The sequence below is a fragment of the Mauremys reevesii genome, linkage group 7 (genome assembly GCF_016161935.1).
Source record: "Mauremys reevesii isolate NIE-2019 linkage group 7, ASM1616193v1, whole genome shotgun sequence".
NCBI lineage: Eukaryota > Metazoa > Chordata > Testudines > Geoemydidae > Mauremys > Mauremys reevesii.
In genome coordinates this window covers 41,345,979-41,359,476 of record NC_052629.1, presented here as the reverse complement: position 1 = coordinate 41,359,476, position 13,498 = coordinate 41,345,979, and the positions used below count along the sequence as shown (strand labels likewise).

At 46.9% G+C, this 13,498-nt stretch overlaps 1 protein-coding gene across 13 annotated transcripts in view; it reads right to left on the bottom strand.

Moving 5' to 3' along the window:
* The window catches only part of CDH23 (cadherin related 23), a 509,234-nt gene that overhangs the window by 376,376 nt on the left and 119,360 nt on the right, over nucleotides 1–13,498 (bottom strand). For all 13 annotated transcript variants that reach the window (XR_005582753.1, XR_005582754.1, XM_039481222.1 and 10 more), the window contains exons 5-6: nucleotides 1,456–1,503; nucleotides 786–878 (exon numbers count right to left, since the gene is read on the bottom strand). Coding sequence is in view for 11 of the 13 variants with exons in the window: in XM_039481222.1 (XP_039337156.1) it covers nucleotides 786–878; nucleotides 1,456–1,503 (141 nt within the window). In the remaining 2 variants the exon portion in view is untranslated. The remainder of the gene's footprint in view (nucleotides 1–785; nucleotides 879–1,455; nucleotides 1,504–13,498) is intronic.

Sequence of the window (13,498 nt, the reverse complement as noted above, 5' to 3'; positions counted from 1 at the left end):
GGCTGCTAGGCTGTACCCAACAATCCTGAAATCAGCCCAAAAATCTCCTGAGTGAGAAGCTCCTTGATCATTCTCCTTGACTGATTTTACACAACTTTATACAAGGTTAGCAACGATATAGGAGCTATCTTCTTCCTGGCAGCCAGCATGGCCAAGCTACCCTGGAAGGAGCGTGACGGTCTTCTCCTGGGGAGAAGAATCTCATCACTACAGAGAGGTCTACAAGGAGACTAAATAGCTGAGAGAGCAGAGCCATTCAGGCAGAGCTTTCCCAGAGTTTGCCACTAATCTAAAAAGGCTTGAGGGAACATTTACTTCTACACAAAATTACCTCCATGGAGACACCTCTTCCTTTGTCCCCAAAAGAAAGCAGAAGCAAAAACCAGATTCCTATTTTGGGCTGCTTTCAATCTTCGCTCTTTCCCAAAGCTTGCTCCTGAGTTAAAACCCCACACGGAGTGTGTGTTACATTTCTTTGAGCTCACACCTCACTCCTCCACCTGCCTTTTCCCAACAGATATACTCTGCCTCTGGAGCGTTATCACTCCACTACTACCCATTGGAAACAAATGGCCTAGACTTTCAGGGATTTCATCCTTCACGGAACCCCAACAACAGGAAGGTGGAAGAGACCAAACACCCCAGGGGGCCATCACCATCACCACACAGCTGGACAGAGAGCTATGCTCCTTTTACAATTAACTGACACCAATGGGCAAGCTCTGCCCATGAGAAGAAAAAGTGTCCAGGGAAAAGGTCTCTCCAGAGGAAATCCAGGCTCCTACCTCTGCAATGCGAACACTGTAGGGCTGATTGTGAAATCTTGGAGGATTGTCATTCACATCTCCCACTTGGATATTCACTGTCCCCTTGATCACCTGTGGCCAGAAGGAAAAAAACATACAGCTGGCATTAGGCTACTGGGTATTTTCTTCATTCTCAAAGGATTTCACAGAAGGGACAGATGTAAAATTGAAGATCCAGGCAGGAAGAGACTAAAACTTCAGCAGCTGTCACTGCCCTAGAGCCACAGCTCCTGTACATCATTCTCTTTAGATCCCCAACAGCCAAGGTCCAATGGGACTTATGATGCCTCCTGCTGGTAGATGTTGGGACTAAAGTACTTCTCCATTCCCCAGTATCCAGTGCAGCCACTCCACTCCTTACAGCTCCCCTTCTAGGAGATGATAGCATTGTAGCTGCAAGATCTCCCGAGCCAGTGGCTTTCTCCATTACTCCCTGCAGCTCCACAGCTTCTATGTAACGGTAAAACAACTTGCATCTGTATTTCTACATCATGGCATACAGTGCTCTCCTGTTCACTCTCTAATGCCCCTTTCAGGGAGAGGCTGGGATTGCAATGGCTGTGAACTCCTCAACAGCCAGTGTTCTCCCAGTCCCACTCCAGGCTTCTCTGGTCTCAGATCACGAAATGAAAAAAAGAGTCACACTTACCCCTTGGCTGTCACTGACAGAAAATTCGACCGTGAATTCTGACTTAGTCTGAAATGAAAAGAGAAGAAAAACATATAATTAGAGGTACTGTAGCGTTTATCAGTGGATGGCAGGCTTTGAACTTTAGCCGAGTATTATTACATGCAAAATACTGTCGTGGCCTTGAAGAGAACAGGGAGTGGTCAGAAGCCCACTTACATACATTGTATATGAGTGCAATTGCTCAGAAATATTAACCACATGGGGCAGCTCTTCCCCTGTGTCAATAGGTGGCAGGTATTGAAGCAGCCAGCTTGCCAACTGGCAGCCGAGTACTCTAACCAGAGGCGGGTACTTCATGAAAGCCATACAGATCAAAGAATCTGCTGTTTAACCTCCTTTGTTGTGCCCACCCGCTCCAGCATTATTCCAGCATAAGTTGTGACCCTGGCAACATAGGCTGTTTGCAATGGCAGTGAGGAGGAGTAAGTGAGGGAGAGACAGACCTCCTCTAGGACAGGGGTTCCCAAGCTGTAGCCCATGGACCACTAGTGGTCTGCAGAGAGCTGCCTGTCCTCTTTGGTTCCAGAACAAATGTGAGGGGGAGATGAAAAGAAGAGTAAATGCAAACAATATGAGGAAGTTTGATCAAAAAGGACACCACACTTATCTCACTAAAGTCTGCTAAAATACAGCACTGCTTTCCTAATATTACTCTGACACACTGCAACTGCCGGGATGTTCTGCTACTGGGAATGCCAGGGGAGGTGTCCATGAGACAAGCTCTCTAACAAGATGTGGTCTGCAGTATACAAAGGTTTGAGGCCCCCCCATAGGGGAAAGGGCTAGAAAAGTCAAATGCCCCATGCCTCTCAGCATCCCAGTTAATTCAACAGCTTAGTCTAACAAAACTAAATAAATGAAAACTCAGCACTGACCCTGTGATCCTGACTTTAATCCAGAAGGACTCTAAAGAGTCAAGGGGAAGCAAAGTCCCCATTTCTCTGCTCTAGTTTACAGATTAGAGACAAGGGACCTGTGAAGTCTCATCAATTTTCCATAAACTTCTGGTTTTCCATACCACTTCTCCCTCCCTATGTACCATCCCCACCCCACTGGCTCCTGGATGTGAGTGCATCAACATCTTCTATACAGGAATACAGAATGTATTTTCTATGCTGGATCAGGTTATTGGTCTGCCAGCTCTAGTGTCCTGCCTCCAAATAATGGATGGCATCGGATGCTTAAGAAGAAGGTGGGGAGGAACTTTCCTTCCAGACAACCTCTTTTCCACCAGGGACTGTCCCATTTGAGGGCCATAAAATCTTGACAAAGAAATCATGTGGGGCTGTGGAGTGTGACATAAAATATTACAACAGAACTATCTGTTACCTGGGTACATCTGGTTTCATTTAACCCAAGTCCCATCCAGCCATCGAACAATTCCTTTCCTTCGCCGAATCCTCCTTTTACAGCTTCACTGCCCCCTAACCACTACTGCTGTGTGAGTGGAGTGACAAGTGTTCTGGAGGCGTTGCATAGGAAGGATCTGAAAGCAAGCTTGGAATGATTCTATGTGCTACAGACTTGGTTGATTTATTCTTAGTAAGGAAGCTCAGGGATCGCCAGGAGGCTCTGGTTCCTCAAACTGCAACTTAACGTCGCTTAGGCCTGGTCTACACTAGGCGTTTAAATCGGTTTTAGGAGCGTAAAACCGATTTAACGCCAAAACCGTCCACACTAGGAGGCACCTTATATCGATTTTAATGGCTCTTTAAACCGGTTTCTGTACTCCTCCCTAACGAGAGGAGTAACGCTAGTATCGGTATTAACATATCGGATTAGGGTTAGTGTGGACGCTGATCGACGGTATTGGCTTCCGGGAGCTATCCCACAGTGCACCAGTGACCGCTCTGGACCGCAATCTGAACTCGGATGCAGTGGTCAGGTAAACAGGAAAAGCCCCGCGAACTTTTGAATATTTCCTGTTTGCCCAGCGTGGAGCTCCGATCAGCACGGGTGGCGATGCAGTCCGAAATCAAAATAAAAAAAGAGCTCCCGCATGGACCATGCGGATGTGATCGCTGTAAGGGCAGGCAAATCCGTTCTATCAGCGCTCCGTTACAGAAGATGAAATTCAGAATCCTTTTTTAAAAATCTCCAGACAGACGCCATAGCAGGGACTCAGCGCACTGCAGCGTGACAAGCGTAACGGAAAGCCAAAGAATCAAATGGACGCTCATGGACTGGAGGACTGAAGCTATCCCACAGTTCCTGCAGCCTCCGAAAAGTATTTGCATTCTTGGCTGAGCTCCAAATGCTTCTAGGGTCAAACACAGTGTCCGCGGGTCAGGGCATAGCTTGGCAATCTACTCACCCACCCCCCACCCACCCCCAGAAGCGAAAGGTAAAACAATCCTCTGACTTTTTTACATGTCACCCTATCTTTACTGAATGCTGCAGATAGACACGATGCTGCAGCCGTCAACACCAACATCCTTGCTCCCCCCCCCCGCCATGGGCGGCTGATGGTACAATACGATGGCAATCCATCCTTGTCATCAGCATCAGCTGATCGTACAAAAAGATGGAAATCCATCCTCATCATCAGCCTCAGCTGATGGTACAAAAGGACTGGTAACCGTCCTTGTCATCAGCCTACTGGCCCTAATTTTTTCTGGTGGATGGATGGTGCAATATGGCTGGTAACCATCCTCATCATAGCAACAGGGGGCTGAGCTCCATCAGCCCCCACCCTTCATGTGTAAAGAAAAGATTCAGTTGCCCCTGGACTAGCAGTGGGATGCTGGGCTTCTCTCCTACACACTGCTTTATGTCCTGTCTGGACTATCATAGCAGCTGGAGGCTGCCTTCCACTCATTTCTCACTAACAAGTCAGTGTGTCTTATTCCTGCATTCTTTATTAATTCATCACACAAGTGGGGGGACAATGCTACGGTAGCCAAGAAAGGCTGGGGGAAGAATGGAATCAACAGATGGGGTTGTTACAGGAGCACCCCCTGTGAATAGCATACAGATAATAATTTCTGCAGGCTCTGACACAGAGCAGCTGTGCTCTCTGGTTCTATGATACGGTGGTTCTCTAGCACACTTGCCTATATTAGGCAGCACTGATTCTATTTTTAGATACCAAAAAGGAGGGATTGACTCAGGGAGTCATTCCCAATTTTTGCTTTTGCGCCCCTGGTTGATCGGCCAGGGGCACTTATGACAGCAGCTAATGGTACAAAACGATGGAAGGTGCAATATGGCTAGTAACCAATCTTGGCTTTTGCGCCCCTGGCTGATTGGCCAGGGGCACTAGCAGCAAATGGTACAAAAGGACTGGTAGCCATGATCATCCTCAGTTCCAATTTATGGAAGGGTTTGGATGGTGCAATATGGCTAGTAACCATCTCTGCTGTCATGCAAAAGCAAAAGCATGCTTCTGTGTAGCGCTGCTGAATCGCCTCTGTGAGCAGCATCTAGTACACATACGGTGAGAGTCACAAACAGCAAAACAAGCTCCATGATTGCCATGCTATGGCATCTGCCAGGGCAATCCAGGGGAAAAAGTCGCGAAATGCTTGTCTGCCGTTGCTTTCCCAGAGGAAGGAGTGACTGACGACATTTACCCAGAACCACCCGCGACAATGATTTTTGCCCCATCAGGCACTGGGATCTCAACCCGGAAGTTCCAAGGGGCGGGGGAGGCTGCGGGAACTATGGGATAGCTAGGGAATAGCTACCCACAGTGCAAGGCTCCAGAAATCGACGCTAGCCACGGACCATGGACGCACACCACCGATTTAATGTGTTTAGTGTGGCCGCGCGCACTCGATTTTATAAAATCTGTTTTACAAAACCGGTTTATGCAAATTCGGAATAGTCCCGTAGTGTAGACGTACCCTTACACCAGGATAGTGGTTTACCTTGGAGGGGGTTTCAGGGATGGTTTACCAAAGCATACATTCCCCTCCATGAAGGCTCAGGTAATGCAATCTGAGAAGGCCTCAGGGCAATGCCTGTAGCCAGTCTAGCAGCCCAAATGCCAAGGACACAGGAGAGAGATCAGTTTTCCTTGCTGCAAGACTCTCCCACATCAGCTTTTTCATCACTACTTCTCCCACCCTCTCCATCCACAAGTGCAGCCACAGGAAAAAAAAACCCTGGGGAATGGGGACCAAGATCAGATTTTGTTGAACATAGAAAAGGATAACCCAGGGAAGAGACAGGACAGACAGACAGACAGGGCTTCCCCCAGCCTAATTTCTGTCCCCACAGCTCATTTCAATCACATCCCTTTTTAGACTTGGTTATTTATTATTTAGCATCTAATTCTTTCTATTCAGTAAATCTTCTAAAGCTCACTTTGTCTCCCTCTCATTTGTTCTTTTCCCTTTCACTGTTCATTCCCTTTCTACTGCTATTTATTATATTAGTTGCCCTCTGTCCTTTTGCACCTCCATCTCATTTTCCTACATTGTGCAAGAATTGATGCATTTCCTTTGCACCCCTCTACCTTGCTTTTCTTATGTGGTTTTCTCTTCTTCCCACTTTGTAATTTCTCTTCCCTTCTCCCTCTAATGCTCCCCACTCCCAGGCTCTGTACTCTCTTCCCACCTTCATCTTCTTACACACTCTCTCCTGCTTACCCCACCAGAAACTCTCTCACACACTTCTTCCCTGCCTACGGAAATCACACACACTCCTGCCTGCGCCCCCAAAATTTCTCTCTCTCTCTCTCACACACACACACACCCCTTGCCATCACAATCAAGCCAATACATAAACATCTGCTGATGCCCCCAGGATCAGTTCATATATGCAGACTCCTCTCCCCCCAAATCCAGTCACACACATATATACATACAGGCTCTCCCCAACCACAACCCACGTGGGATTTGATACAAGGCTAATCTCACAAACACTCCAACTTCTTGACACAAGCAGCCTCCCCTCCTCCCAGTCTCCACCTCCTCTGCAAGCCTCAGTTTCCCTCCTTGCACACTGATTCCCCTTGTCTCTTGTCTCCTCACGCACCCCACATCTCCCTGAACTTTCTAGGCTCTCCCCTACAACTTCTCAGTGCCCTCCTGCTTCTCACATTCCCCCATCTCCTCAGAACTCCTGGTCAGCCCCTCACTCATAACATGGCAGACATCTTCCCCTGAGGGCACCTTGACTTCAATTCCATTGAAGACAATGGAAGAGGATAGTCATCTTCACTAAGGGCAGCCTTTGCTTCCATATGCAAAACTGCAGGGAAATAGTGGTCATCTTGACTAAAGACTGTTTGGTTTCAGGCCTATTGAAAGTAATGGAAGATGGTGACCACTTTGAATACAGGAAGATTTGGGACTTTGATGCCAGCAGTTGTGAGGTCATGGTATCTGAGCAACTCACCAGCACTAGTGGATTTTAGCCTCACATGCCTCTGTGAGGTAGGGAAGTACTTTCTCGGTTTTATAGATAGGGAACTGAGACACAGGGAAGATTAAGTCCTTTGTTCAAGGTCACACAGGAAACCTGTGGCAGAGCAGGAAGAGATCCAAAATCTCTTGAGTTCCAGTCCAGTGACTTCATCATATGAACCCATCCTCCCTCTCATCAGAAACAGGGGAAATGCAGCAGCCAAGGGACCAGCAAAGCTCAGCTTTCAAAGACGAGCACCTAAATAGGACATCTTTCCTTTGCATTTAGGCACTCAAATAGGCATCGACTGTGAGTATGTAAAATGGTCATTTATGTATGAGATTATGCCAATTTTAGTATCCAAGTCCCTGATCTTGAGAGAAAAAGCCGTGTACACACAGTTGAAGTCACTATGAATAGTGATACCCCGTATCTCTTTAAATAAGATCCTAAATGCAGGTTCAGATTTTCTTTAGAAGTGAAAATTGAACCAGAAGAGTAGGCTTAAAAGGGGACAGGCTGAGCACGTAATCTTCTCTGAGCCTCTGAGTGCTATGCTCTCTGGCAGTTAGTGTTAATTTAATTGTTTATTAACATTACAGTAGATCACGATTGTGAAATCCAGGGCAGGTAACGAGGCAGAACTAACTAGTGACTTCTGCTCCAGACCTTTCCTTGCTGAGGACCTTATAGTCCAGCTTCTGACCCTAGTTTGTCTCCGACTCTATCTGCCTGCTGTCTGCAACTTGGTACCTGACCGGACTCAATCCTGACCCCTCTACTCTTCTCCTGCCTTCAACCTGGTAACTGTCCAGTGCACATAGGTCACTCACTGCCTTGTCCTGAACGTTTGCTCAGATCAGTGTTGCCCACTCCCAACCCCATCCAGTCCCTCCAGAGATGACAGAAGTGAAACCCTGGACAACAGGAGCTAACCAGAAGGGACCAGCTCCAAACCAGAACCTCGGGCTCCCCAAGTATCAAAACTACCTGGATGTGTTTGGAAAGAAAAATGTGGATTCATTATTCCCACACAGGGACTATGACTGTCCAATAGACCTATAACCCAGAGGAAAGGTGCCCTATGGACGGATATACACCATGTCTAAACCACAGCTAGAGGCACCATGAACCTATAACCAGGAAAGTCTTTTCAGGGGCTTCATTCAGAAATCCACCTCTCCAGTGGGGACACCAGTCCTCTTTGTGCAAAAAAAGCATAGGTCACTATACCTCTGTGTAGTCTATCGTCCATTGACACAGGTGACTATTCGAAACCAGTACTCCCTGCCCCTCATCCTGGAATTGTTAGACCACCTGAAGACTACCAGGATCTTCACTAAACTAGATATTTGAGGGATATACAATCTACTGTGAATAAGACCTAGGGATGAATGGGAAACCACTTTTCATATCCAATATGGGCACTTTGAATACTTAGAAATGGCATTTGGATTAATCAATACCCTACACTGCAACATTTTCTAAGTGATGTATTCAGGGCTTCCTGGACCAGTATGTGATCATCTACCTTGATGGTGTTTTCTGGGAACCTTGAGCAGCACCGAAATCATGTCTGGTCTGTCCTTGAGAGACTATGGAAGCATCATTTGTAAGCCAAACTACAGAAGTCCACCTTCGACCAGACCACCATTGAATTTCTATGCAACATCATCTCCCCGGAGGGCATTCAAATGGACTGAAGAAGGTGAAAGCCATCCACAACTGGACAGCAGAGGTGGACCCTCCAAGGATTTCAGTGCTTCCTGGGCTTTATGAATTTTTCTAGGCAATTCATCACCAACTTCTCTAAACAAATAGCCCCACTGACTTTCCTCCTTCCTAGAGCCATTCAATTCATGTGGCTGCCGAAAGCCCAGCTTGCTTTTGGACCAGTTCAAGACCACCTTCACCATAGCCCTTGATTCTGGCACACCCTGACCCAATGTGCCTTTTACAATGGAAGCAGACACATCCAACGTAGGTCTTGGGGCATCACTCTCACAGCGATTTGGACCACAGTCAGTTCTGTACTCTTGTGCATTCTACTCTCTAAAACACACCCACAGAGATGGACTATGAAATACTGGACTAGGAGCAAAACCGTATTTGAAGTATGGAGTCATCACTTTGAGGGAGTTCAGCACCCAGTACAGGTTTTTACAAAGCACAAGTATCTTGAGTACCTTCATAAGGCCCACGCTTTGAACCAGAGGCAGTTAAAATGAGCCTCGTTATTCTCTCAGTTCAAGTTTACAACTACCTACACTGCCTGGGAAACTGAAATGGGAAAGCTAACACTATTACGAAAGGAGGAATACTACTTGGAAACTGACATTAGCGTGATGATCCTCCCATTTTATGTTGAGGATCTTCCGAAGAAAGTGCTGGTGCTGGCATTCCAGGTTTTTCAGGTGTTTTCTGTAAGTCACCTAAGTTCACAGCCATAGAGGAGAGTTGCAATTACCACCGGTTTATAAACTGAAAGTCTAGTATGTTTTCTGCTGATGTGATTGTTGAACACCCAGCAAGGCAGTCTGCCAAAGGCAAGGCTGGCACAGCGAATTCTGTGCTCAATCTCAGCATCTATGTCTGCCCAGATTGGCAAAGTATTCTACATTTTCCAGTTCTTCTTTGTCAATGTAGATCTTCCTTGCTGGGTCTGATGATTGACCAGGGACCAGCTGGTGGAGAACTTTTGTTTTGCTGATGTTCAGAGTTAGCCCTAGGCAGTTGTAAGCTTCAGAGAAGCAATTAAGGGCTGTTTGAAGATCCTCCTTTGAGTGTGCAACTACAGCACAATCATCTGCGAACTGGAGTTCGGTTATTGTTGCCGATATTACTTTAGTTCTGGCACGGAGACAAGAAAGTTTGAAGAGGTTGCCGTCAATCCAGTATTGGACACCAATGCCCTGTGGTAGATGGTCTTGGGTTAGTGTTTTCATAGCTGCTAAGAAAATGGAGAAAAGTGTGGGTGCCAGTACACAACCTTGTTTTACACTAGTTTCTATGACAAAGGGCTCAGCGGTAGAGCCATTGCACAGGATGGAGGCAGTCATCTGGTCGTGGAGGAGTCTTACAATGGTGATAAATTTGCTTGGGCAGCCAAACTTTGACATGATTTTCCCCAGAGCCTCATAGCTGACAGAATCGAAGGTTTTGGTCAGATCAATAAAGGCCATATACGGCTCCTGGTGTTGTTCTTGACATTTTTCCTGGATCTGCCTGGCTACGAAAATCATGTTGGTTGTGCCTCGTGATGGTCTGAAGCCACACTGGGACTCTGGAAGTACTTCCTCTGCAAGAGGAATCAGGCAATGTTAGTGTCCTCACAGAGGCCAAGATCTTCAGTGTTGAGGACCTGCTTATACAGCACCAGCGGAGGTGGAGTGGGCACTGTGTGCGCATGGCTGATGTACGCTTACCAAAACAACTGCTGTATGCCCAACTCACCAAAGGAGAAAGGAAACGGGGAGGCCAAAAGAAACACTTTAAAGACACCCTCAAGATAAACGTCAAGAGATGAGGCATTGACACAACACACTGGGAGACAGCAGACCAGGATAGGAATAACTGGTGAAGACTTGTCAGAGAGGGAACGTCCACTTTTGAGGAAAATCGCCTTGCCCTGGTCGCAGAAAAAAATGACAGGAAAGACAACTGTCACACAACAATTGTGGCCCAACCCTGTTTTCCAACACCACCTGCAATGTCTGCCAATGAGCCTGTGGCTCAAGAACTGGACTCCTCAATCACCAAAGGACCCATGAAAAATAAAACCTGTGAAAGAGATCATCCTCGACCTCCAGGGATCGCTGACTATGACTATTTGGAAAACAAGGAACCTAGTTCTCAACCTCTCTACCTCCTCAAACAGAGTAATTTTGTCAAAGTCATAATTCAGCAAGACGTACTCTCCCTCATGTGGTCTGCCTCACAAGAAGACCCTGCTTGCTCAAGGAACACAGTCTATGCCATTAGGGGCTAAGATGCATTGTTCCGTGTGGGATAGGAGAACATACTTCAACAAGTGCATATATGTCCCCCCCCGGGATATCCCTAACTGGAGGTGCTATGGCTGTGCCATGATGCTCCATTGGCAGGTCACTTTGGCTACCTTAACATTTCCCTCATGGTTGTCTGTTTTTAATGATGGCCTCACATGCAGGCCAAAGTCCAAGCTTATAATAGACTCCTGTGCAAATACCAAGATGCCCTGGACCAAACCCCTCAGCACCTTGAGACTACTGCTGTATGCAGAGTTTTCATATAACACTGACCATGCCTCTACAGGTCGGAGCTCCTTGTTGGCTAATTACAGGTTCCACCCCCGTTTTCACCAGGCACTACCAGCAGCCTGCCTGAATCCAGTGGCCACCAATGGGTCCAAAAGATCCACGTCATTCAGGAGGAGCTTAGGAACCATCTAGAAGAGGCAAAGAAGGCTTGCAAGAGGCATGCGGCCCATCAGTGACAAGAAGCTCCAACATTTGCATTAGGCCAGAAGGTCTTTCCTGATATGCCAGCAGATCAACTAAAAAACAACAAGGAGTCTGGTGGCACCTTAAAGACTAACAGATTTATTTGGGCATAAGCTTTCGTGGGTAAAAAACCTCACTTCAGATGCATGTAGTGAAAGTTACAGATGCAGGCATTATATAACGACACATGAAGAGACGGGAGTACCTCACAAGTGGAGAACCAGTGTTGACAGGGCCCATTCGATCAGGGTGGATGTAGTCCACTCCCAATAATAGATGAGGAGGTGTCGATTCCAGGAGAGGTAAAGCTGCTTTTGTAATGAGCCAGCCACTCCCAGTCCCTATTCAAGCCCAAATTAATGGTGTTAAATTTGCAAATGAATTTTAGTTCTGCTGTTTCTCTTTGCGGTCTGTTTCTGAAGTTTTTTTGTTCAAGAATAGTTACTTTTAAATCTGTTATAGAATGTCCAGGGAGACTGAAGTGTTCACCTACTCGCTTTTGTATGTTACCATTCCTGATGTCCTATTTGTGTCCATTTATTCTTTTACATAGGGACTGTCCGGTTTGGCCAATGTACATGGCAGAGGGGCACTGATGGCACATGATGGCATATATAACATCAGTAGACGTGCAGGTGAATGAGCCCTTGATGGTTTGGCTGATGTGGTTGGGTCCTCTGATGGTGTCACTAGAGTAGATATGGGGACAGAGTAGGCAACGAGGTTTGCTACCGGGATTGGTTCCTGGGGTTGGTGTTTCTGTGGTGTGGTGTGTAGTTGCTGGTGAGTATTTGCTTCAGGTTGGGGGGTTGCCTGTAAGCGAGGACTGGCCTGCCTCCCAAGGTCTGGGAGATTGCGGGATCTGTTTTCCAGGATAGGTTGTAGATCGTTGATAATGCGCTGGAGAGGTTTTAGCTGGGGGCTGTACGTGACGGCTGGTGGTGTTCTGTTATTTTCCTTGTTGGGCCTGTCCTGTAGTAGGTGATTTCTGGATAGCTGGGAGTGCTGATAGTGTAGGGTCTGAGGAGAGAATCCAAATAGCCAGATAATCCTGCTGTAAGAGTACCAATGCCTGAGATGATGGGGCCTCCAGGGTTTCCAGGTTTATGGATCTTGGGTAGCAGATAGAATACCCCTGGTCAGGGCTCTGGAGGTGTCTCCGTGTATATTTGTTCCTGTGCTGTAGCTGGAGGTTTCTTGAGCAGATGGTGTAGTTTCTTTTGGTATTCCTCAGTGGGATCAGAGGATAGTGGCCTGTAGAATGTGGTGTTGGAGAGTTGCCTGGCAGCCTCCTGTTCATAATCCGACCTGTTTATTATAACTACAAATATGCCCAAATAAATCTGTTAGTCTTTAAGGTGCCACCAGACTCCTTGTTGTTTTTGTGGATACAGACTAACACGGCTACCCCCTGATACAGATCAACTCAGTTACCTTTAAACTGTAGCTTCCCCAATCTCTCAAAATACACCCAATTTTTTATGTTTCCTTTCTGAAGCCCTTCTTTAATCAAACCACACACTGCCTCCACCAGCTGAAATCCAGAGTAATAAAGAGTACAAAGTACATGCTGTCTTTGATTCCCAGTGGATGCATGGCCACCTGCATTATCTGGTGGCTATGGCCCCAAGGAGCACACTTGGGAGCCTGCTTCCCATGTCCATGCCCTTGACCTGCTGGAGAAATTCCACAGGATTAATCTGGACAAGCCTGGACCAGCACCACCCCAAAGGGGGACTTGAAGGGGTAGATGTAAGAACCTGCAGGACTAAAACCTGGGACCATGTAGGTTCTGAGCTGCTGACACTTCTGCATTGCCATTGGAAGCTTAGGCCGTGTTTCTTCTGGAGAACCCTGTGAAGCTAGGCACTGCAGAAAGTACCAGAACGCAGGGCCTGAGTGGTGGCCCCCCACTGATTGGCTCATGCTGGTATATAAACCACAGCCCAGTCCAGACACACATTTGCAGAACTGGGTATCAACATAGCTCCTAACACTACCATGAGGTCCTGATCAAGGGTTCAGAGTACCAGAAGGGGATGCGTGCCCACCTTGCTATGGAAAGGCTCATTTAGGGATGGACAAAAACTGTGCATTGAAAGTTTTTCCAACAGAAAATTGGATTTTCAATTAAATGAATTTTCATCACATACAGTGTCGGCTGTCTC